At 44.4% G+C, this 9,525-nt stretch overlaps 1 protein-coding gene across 1 annotated transcript; it reads left to right on the top strand.

Moving 5' to 3' along the window:
* Positions 1-7,704: 7,704 nt before the first annotated feature.
* Positions 7,705-9,048, top strand: fam110d (family with sequence similarity 110 member D; the record flags this gene model as incomplete). Its single annotated transcript, XM_079227743.1, has 1 exon — positions 7,705-9,048. The coding sequence occupies one exon, from the start codon at positions 7,705-7,707 to the stop codon at positions 9,046-9,048; it is 1,344 nt and encodes a 447-aa protein (XP_079083869.1).
* Between the last annotated feature and the right edge of the window lie 477 nt (positions 9,049-9,525).

Raw genomic sequence — 9,525 nt, 5'->3', positions numbered from 1 at the left:
AGGGCTGTGCTTCACACACACAGTAGGTCACCTCGGCTCACATAAGCCAGGCTAACATGTGAAGGGAGCCGCAGCGGTGGTCATAATTTACAAAACAATGCGGTCCAGAGCTGGGACGTCGACTTGATGGAGCCCAGATCTGGACACTTGGTATTCAAACTCTCTCTTACCGTCTTCTCCCACACAAACATCCAGATGAAACACTGCACACTTTGCCGGCATTAAATAAAGATTTAGACCCAGTGGCCACGGCTGGAACAGCAGGTCATGTGACTTAAAAGGCTTTTGATACATCAATTTCGAAAGAAACTGATGTAAAAAAAGAGGTAATTTCCTGACTAATACACCACATAGAGCTACAATTATTAATCTGACAAATATTTTCTTGATAAACTAATTAACGCAATTTGGGCTAAAATTTTAATTTGATTCTAATGATAGTCTCTCATTATTTTCTCATCATCTAAAACTGAATTCAAGGTACAATTTCGAGTCACATGTTGGCCAGACATTCAAAGGCAAAGCTTGAGAAGAGTTATGTTTGCTTTAAAAAACTGTAGCTGAAAAAGTAAACACTTAGTGACTCATAAAACTTTATAGGTCAGAGCTGTTTAATTATCAACAGCACCAGCACCAGCACTCTTGAGCCAAGAGGAAAAAGGAACTTGGACAGTCTGTTGATAAAAGTAAGAATAATGTGAACACGTTATCTGAGCAGACGTTATCTGTGTTAGCACTGCATGGGCGTAACAGTTCTGGTAAAGACCCCACTTACAGTATAACGGCTGTTACAGGTAGTCACGCGTTAAAGCAGTCATTGAAATCTCATTGTTTGAATTATTACCTCAGATAAGTTGGATTCAGCCACTAACCATTATTTTTGCTATCGATTAAGCCGGTGTTTTGGCAAATCATAATGTCGTCTATAATATTAAAAAGAATACATATCACAGGTTATCTTTTTTCTTCTTCTGATTATTAGGTGGCTGACATGCCAGTTGGCTAAAAATTATCTATTTTACAAGCTAAAAGTTATGTTGTCTAAGTTACTTGAGTATAATGTGAATTCTGCTTTTTGTAAACTTCTGTTTTCACTTTTTAAAATTTAGTTTTAACACCCAGGCTAAAGTTAGTTTTTAGTTTTTTAGTTTTTTTTTTAAACAAGCTAATAAGCTTCTTAGCTAATAATTAGCCAGCTTAGCCAATTGGCTCGACTTATGTAGTTCAGTGGCTAATTAGCTGCTCATTTGAAAGGTTTTTGGTTATCGTGAGCGACTTCCTTTCACAGACTTCTGTGTTTTCACGCTTGAGTGCCATCTTTAACTAATATTGACGTGGTCTTGTGTATGCACCCAGCATGGCACGTATCTTATCCCTGTCATCTTAAAGTCTGCACAGGCCTCTTTGGTTTGTTGCTCCAGAGCTCAGCTGTCTCTGCGATGATTTGCTTTGAATGACAAAAGAGCTGCAGCAGTGAGTTAAGAGCCCATCTTGTCCATTTTACTATTTGGGAGGAGGCCTATTTAGGTCGGGGGTGCCTTAAGTCGTCCCAGGTGGCCAAGCCATCTCCAAGGTAGCCTCTAACCGTAGATCAAGCGGCTAATGGCACTCAAGGCCTCACAATAGTGACAGGATTTACAACTGGCTGCCGGGCTTTGTCTATGAGGGGACAGTGTCTGTCACGTGGCTCCATCTCTTACATTTTACTGTCACCATGTTGTTATTTGTCCCTTTCCCTTCATGACTAATGAGGCAGAGCAACCAGGTCAAGACTTATCTGTAGACCTGGAGGAGGACTATTGTTGTTGGTCCATTTATAATGCAGAGAAAGACCGGTATGGATAATAGAAGACGCCTCCTTTTCTTTGTCCTGCCCTATAACAGACTTCTTGAGGTCTGTAGTGTTGGCTGGTGATGATCGTTAGTCTGTGTCATCCTGAAGAGTGGTGCCAGATGTTAGTATAAAGCAAATGACAGAGGAGGTTGGAAAGACATTAGAGATGGCCAGTTGGTTCCTTGACGGCGGCAGATGCCTCTCATCTGTCCGAGGATTAATCTGACAGGTAAGTGTGCTGCATTCGTTCCCGAGAGCTTCAAAGGTGGTCCATGTGAATCTATTAACCTCTTATCTCGTGTTTACCTCACTGAATGCATAATTCACACGGAAACTTCCTTTAACCTTCTGATCCGAGGCCAGATGGTTTGTCTTTGGATATGCCCAGCGAGCCCTGAAGTTATTCTTCTGTGGGGTAAACAACCACTTCCTGGATTTGTTGGGGTCTTTAGTTCTTTCTGGGGCTTTTTGAAAGTTATTTTTTACCGTCAAATATGTGTATGTGACAGTAAAATTGATAGCAAAACGTAAACATAACCTGCTTTGTGTTCTGAAGCGGTCAAATGAAAGTAATCCAAACAATGCTGTTGATTAAATGGAAAATTGACATGACAGGTCTCTGTCAGGGCTGCCGAGCGTCTTGATGTAGCATGACACAAAACATCTGGTTCCTCTTTAGCTGCATGGGGCCGCCCGGCTAAGCCTCCCCTGCAGGCTGGGCCATCCGCTTCACAGGGAGGACACGGGGGAGGCAGGAAAGGAAGATAGAGGGCAGACAGACCGACAGAGGGGAGTTTTATTAAAGAACAGAGGGATGGAAGGTGTATGAGAGCGGTTGCTCATTTAACGTGCTGAGTTGATCATCCTGGAGTCGGTGAATGTTTTGAATTCTGTTGTTATCGTTTGCACTGACCGCACGCCCCATCAATCACTTTTAGAATGAGGCGGTTGACATTTTTACAGAGATTTCATTTGTTTCCTTGTATGTTCATCCACTTAGGTGAACAGTAACTATCCTCCTGGTCATGTTGTAATATGTACTGAGTAGCCAGAGGCTGAGCGAAAGCTACCTCTTATAAGACTCACATAGAGCTGTGGAATACATATTTAGTTGCAATGGACCAGAGTGCTTATTGAATTGTTGAACAGCATCTGAAACCTTCTGGTTTCCAGTCGACAAATCAGGCAGACATTTGCCCAACTTGTCTTTGTAGCTGTTAAATTAGTATATTTGCTGAATTTACAGCTATAGAGGGAAAAGAGAAGAAAACTATTGACGGCATAGCGCCCACACCAGTTGTGTATTGAAACTAGCGATAAAAAGCTGGTAAAAATGTAAAAATAGATTTTTATGTGGATGACAGAGGATGTTTCCAGAGGACTCTGCACAAACCCTTTGGTCTTTGACCCTTTATAGGCCAGCAATGCCTGCTCCAGGCCCCCCGTCACAGGTTGATTTAATAAAATGGTATTTTTCCCTTCAGGGTCCAGAAGAGGTACAACTCTCCAGCATTTCTCAAAAAGAAATAAGCAAAGACTTCAGAAAATACATGTTTTTTCTATTTTGTAAGGAATTCAGATTCCTCTTGCAACCCCTCTGTTACTGCTCCATATGAACATTTGACTTAACTAACGGTGTCAATATGGGGGAAAAAATTAAAAATCAATTCTCATAAATAAAACATCTTGTTTTGGCAAAAGCTTTTGAAGCTTGCACTCAGATGCAGGGCGCGCACAGTAAATAGAGCAGGATCGAGACAGGAAGAGGGCGAGGGAGTAGGGAGGGAAATGAGAGGATGAGGATGCCCTACAGGATGCGTGGAGAGATGAAGAGTGGGAAGGAGAGCAGGAGAGTTCAGCGGGAATGAAAGACACAATGCTAGGTAGCATTAGGAAGGAGAAGGTGTGGGAGAAGGGGGGTTGTTCACTATAGAGATGAAAAGGGTTTAGAGGTTAATGACAACCTACAGTGAGAAGCAAAGGAGGTCACGCACCTAATTTACGGTCACGAGAAAGATTTTGCAAACCTTGAGTTCACAAGAGTAGGTGCCGGGTACTAATCTGGCTCATTATGGTCAATGGAGCTAATGGTGACTATTGTTCTCCAGCAAATCCCAGTTGAGTCATTGGTGTGTGTGTGTGTGTGTGTGTGTGTGTGTGTGTGTGTGTGTGTGTGTGTGTGTGTGTGTGTGTGTGTGTGTGCGTCTGTGTGTCTTTTGTCAAACGTAACCTTTTCATTACGCACATTTCTTCTCACTGATGTTCCGTTTTTGTTTGAGCATCTTATTGATTTCTGTTGAGAAGGCGTACTCATCCAGTCGTCTCTATTCAGCAGTGTTTCTGGTGAAGACATCGTGTCCCGAACAGCCGACTCAGATTTAGTCATATGATGTCCGCGATAGCACTCGGAGCAAGAGATAACCTCTGAAAGTGGCTGGTTTCCTTCAAGCTCGTAATGTCAGATTCAATGAATGCACACTATCGTTAAGAGTAGAGCCGAGGGAAAACATTAGGAGCTGGAAATATATTGTTCCCATTCTTGTGGATTTCTGGATGAGTGTTGGGTCAGGAGGGATTAACAGTCGCTGTATTGATATCATGTTGCATGCTTTAACCCCGCCCCCTTTAATGGAAAGCTACCGTCAGGATTAATTACTTATGTTTAGGCTCCATTTTGAGCACAGATGGGGAACAGATTGTTCCGGAAGAAAGGTGTCTAATAAATACCCAAACCCCAGCAACGCACCGTAACCTCTATTCCCACTTCCTCCTCATTTTCTACCCTTTTTACTTGTGTCATGCCCTTTATTTTCCTTCCACACCTGTTGCTAGACATTTTTCCCGGAACTCTACCTCAACAATGGCTGACTTTCCCGAGCTCTGACAGCCCGACATCTGGAAAAAACAACAACTAGTTGGCTGTTGCCCCCTCCCCCACGCCTCCCCCTTCCTCTGTGAATTTATAGTGGCATGCCATCTGACAGGCTTGGGGTCCTGGGAGAGGGGTGAGCAGACTGAACCAGGTAGAGTTACGTGAGCGTGAAATGTCACCTTCTAATGTATCAATAGTAGTTAAGTGTTCAGTAGTAATAGACTATACAGTCGTACTAAAAGTTAAACTGAACCCTGAAGAAAGGTGTGGCCAATTTTAGGAATTGCCTGGTGAAATATATATTTCTTTAATTCTAGCTACTTGTAAGCCAAATGAAATAATCTAAAATTAAATTATTTAATAAATGAATGTCCATAGACAAACTGCTGGTAATTGGCTGATATACAGGTCTGAGTTTGGTTTCTAACGTTGTCCTAAGCTTCGTAGCTCATGGCCCATTTTGCATGTCGTTTTGTCACACTATTATTTTTTACGATCTCACAAATTTAGAAAATGCTTTCTAAATACAAGACAGGAAACCAAGGGTTAAGTGTTTGCTTGTGTTTGACACTATCAGCTCGGTCATACGGTCTGTCTTTAATGACGAGACATGGATCCTTTTTCCTGCCAAAGAAGGTTGTTCATTGTTTTACGCCATGTGAAGGAAAAGTTCAAATGTGATAACACTGGGCACACCTGACTGAACAATAAGCACAACACCCTTCTGTCGTCTAGCACAGAAACACAACATTCATCTCTCCAGATGGACTCTTCATACATTTTGAAGGGAAGTGAATTAAAAACAGGCCCCACTTGTGCTTTTGGGTGTATAACAGCTTAAAGTTGAGGAGGCAAGTTCTTTATCTTCCTGTTCCGCAAGCGGCAAGCTTCTTCTTTTTTTTGTCGACATGAAAAAGGTTCAGAATGAGAAAAAGGCTCACTCACTCACTCACACACACACACACACACACACACACACACACACACACACACACACACACACACACACACACACACACACACACACACACACACACACAGTTTATAAGCTCAGGTGCTAAACTAGAGCAGATACACAAATATACCCATGACCACATGCACATACATGCACATATATACATAGACACATGATAAGTGTGCTGGGTTGTTTTCATGCTATAAATACTCCTCGGGACGATCCTATTCTCTTATAGACACGTGCAGCCTCCTCCCCCCTCACAAATACTCACATAGTACGAAAACTTAAAAGATATGAAACGTCATGCCTTATCTATGTTCAGTTTAAAGCATCGCGTAACTTTTTTAGTGGCTTGTTAATTTGAAGAACAAGCTGTGAATGTGAAAGAGTTATTGCCTCAGAAGTGTATTGGTTTAATTAAAGCTGTTTAAATGAGAACAACTTCAGTCTCGTTTTCAGTGGAGCTGTTTGTTTGAAACTTTAAAGCCGTCAGCTACACTGATCTGTCAAAAGATGGTTATTTTATTTTCCTTCCGTCACATGTCCTTGTATGTTCATGTAGTGCCGGTGGCAGAGAGCAGAATTGGTGCTTGTAGCAGTGCTTTGATATAGGGAGAACAAACAAAAAAATATATATATACACAACATTGATGTCAAAATAAAATCTCTGCCTGCCAGTTTTTCTCAGTGATCCAAACTAAAGGATGTTGTACTTGCTGCAATTTGTCTTGGCCCAATCTGTCCAGAAAGAAAATAACAATTCAGTACTTCCTGAGCAGAAAACACATCATGCGCATGGACAACAGACATTGTTGCATCCATTCATCTTTCATCCAACACTTACAGGATGTTGCAAGAACGTCTGGACAACAGATATCACACTTACTCTACTGCAGGAGGCCAGATCCAAACCAGACAAAAGTTGAAGTAATACATACATAGGAAACATTACCCACATGTGTTTGTTAATTCATATATGTGATATCTATGCTTATATCACATTCCATGACAAAGGAAAATCACATTTTGTCTCACTTCTACAATGTTTCTGGTTCAGCTGCAACATGTTAATGTCGCCTGTAGTTCAACCCATACATGTGTTCTCATTGACTAAGAAAGTTTCAAATTCTAGTATGCTTATAATATTTAATATGTAAGGTCATCTAATGCTTACACATGTCCGCTCTGCATTGCAGTCAGCTCCAGACAAGCAACTCCCTTCAGCTTTAAATAAGCAGAATCTGAGCTGAGCTTTAGGGACCACCGTTCTTCCTGCCATCTTGTTTCTGTGGCTTTGCCCATGAGAATAACACTTCCAACTAAAACCCACTCTTTCTCTCTCTGTGTCTCCCAGGAGTCCCCGCAGGTGAGGTGAGGACAAGGACGAGATCTGCATCTGCCCCATCTGTCCATCAACGAACCAAGTGCCTCGGTGCCGGCCACCCTCAGGTCACCTCAACCACGACGGGCGCCGAACAATAAAAGTCTTGACCCGGCGTCCCTCAGACAACCTGCACAAAGCAAATATTTGAGGCCATTATATCTAGTTTCTCCAGGCAGCCGTCACTGAAAAGATCAACAGTGAAGGGTGTTGTTGGGAGAGAGAAGGAGAGAAGAAGAAAAAGTGGGGGAGGAAAAAGCAACTCTTTCAAAGTGCACCCTGCCTGCTATTTCTGCTGCGGTGTGGGCAGGGAGCGTCTCATTTGGGAGGGCTCTCGGCTGACAAAAAAAGGACTTCCCTGTGCCCTGCCTGCCTATCCAAATGCCTGTGTAAATACTGGATAGAGATATCAATTTGTCTGGGCGCTTACATTGCCCAACAAAGAGACTACGAGCTATCTATAGAAAAAGTTTCAACAAACTTGGACTCTGTGGTCTCCTGAATTGCTACCTATCTAATACTCCTCAAAGAAGATTCAAGAGCCGCTTGAACCGGAAAGAGAGCCGGTTTCGTTCCAAACTGCTTTCTGGGGGACACCAGGGGCTGTCGGTAATTTGAGGGCTGCAGTTTTGATGTCTTTCCCAGCTCAGTGAATCAACATGAAGCCATTAACGCCAGCTGGATCCCCCTCTCCTCTGAGGCTCCTCAACAAGGGTCCAGACTACCTGCGCAGACAGATAGACGGCGGAGGCTACGGCCGCTCAATCAGCGCCGTGGAGAGGCTTGAGGCGGACAAAGCCAAATATGTTAAGAGCCAGCAGGTGATCAACACCAAACAGGAGCCTGTAATGGCGCCATGTGCTACCCCACCACCGCAGCCCCGCCGAGCTATATCCATCCCCGGGAGCCTGACGCCTCGTCTTCCCCCGCGCCGCTCGTCCAACACCCCCTTCTCGACACTCTCTGGCTCGCTCACCTCAAGAGATGAGAATGAAAATGATGACTCCAGGAAGGAGAACAGACGGACCTCTGTGGACGTTGAGGCGCATAACAGGAGCAATGCGAACAGTGCACTGCCTCCCAACCCCAGGACTTCTGGCATCAACGCCTTGGTGGCGCCGCACAGTGCCCCTGTTCTCAGGAGAAGCACAGGCAAGCGCATGTTGCGGCCGGACTCCCTCGTCATCTACAGACAGAAGAAAGAGTGTAAGAGTCCCAACGATGCAGCAGTTGGAGAGAACAATAACACGGATGTAAAGGGTTACAGTTTTGTCCGCCGCCTCTTCCAGGGCTCCATGAGGGAGAAGGGAAGCGGAAGTGAAGGCAGAATCCAGAAGATGGTGATCGGTGAAGAGAAAGCGCCATCACGGGATGGAGAGTGCCGCATGTCTTGGACCAATGAGAAAGACACTACGGATGGAGGACCAGGAAGCAGGAGGTCCAGTAAGACGGATCCAGAACGCAGCCCAGGGTCCATCCCCAGCCCTGGGCTTAGCTGTACGCTTGAAAGGACTAAAAACGGATTTACAAATGGTACCGGCGACGGTATCACCAATGGCAAACACTCAAGTAAGCATGATGACGAGAATGACCCGTGGAAGCGAGCGTCGCCCCCACCAGGGTCCAGGAGGCAGTTTGGGGAATTGCGGCGCTCCAAGTCGGACCTGTTTCTGCGCTGCTCGGTAGCGTTATCGGAGCAGGAGCATTTCTTTGACTTCTGCGGGCTGGACGTGGACATGATCGAACGTCTGGGTCGCACAAACTTCCTCTCGGGTGCCAGCTCCATAGACACACTCTCATTGGCCCTCCGCAGTGTCGGCGGGGACGGCTGCTCGGAGCCCAGCGAGTTCTCCCAGCACTCGGGAGACGGGCTGTTTCAGGAGGAGTTGGCCGAGCAGCCTCCCACTGGTGTGTCGATCATTGAGAGGAACGCTCGCGTCATCAAGTGGCTTTACGGGTGTAAGAACGCTGCTCGAGAGGGACCCAAAGAGTCTACTGTTTAATCTCGGGACAGGGAACCATGTGCCGTTGAGTGCAGAGAGTTTGCTGGTTTCTTTTTCGGATATCACCTTCATCCTTTGTACGAGCATTGAATCATCCAAAGCAACAGTATAAACTGTGATTAGCTAGCAGAATTGCCACAATGCATTGTGGACGGAAGAAATCCTTTGTTTTCTATTTTTTGAGCAGCAATGCAAGTCAAAGCAGCAAAATATGATTTCTCTTTCAATGTCAAACGAATTTCAGATGCTCATCACTGCACGTAGGGTTAGCACTCCATGGCACACGGTTACTTCTTGTCTTGCGCCAAAGAGACAGTTTCTTCAAATGAGAGGACAACAACTACTTCTCGTTATTCTCTTTCAAATATATATATATTGTATTTATAGATCTATTGTGTGGGTATTTAGACAGACCTTACTGATGAATGGAACCATTTCCCCAGCATAATGTTTTAGTGCGTGTGTGTGTGTGCGCGT

The sequence above is a fragment of the Taurulus bubalis genome, assembly GCF_910589615.1.
Source record: "Taurulus bubalis genome assembly, chromosome: 12".
Lineage (NCBI taxonomy): Eukaryota > Metazoa > Chordata > Actinopteri > Perciformes > Cottidae > Taurulus > Taurulus bubalis.
Note: the sequence above shows the minus strand (reverse complement) of the source record. Positions and strands in the feature narration are given on the sequence as shown.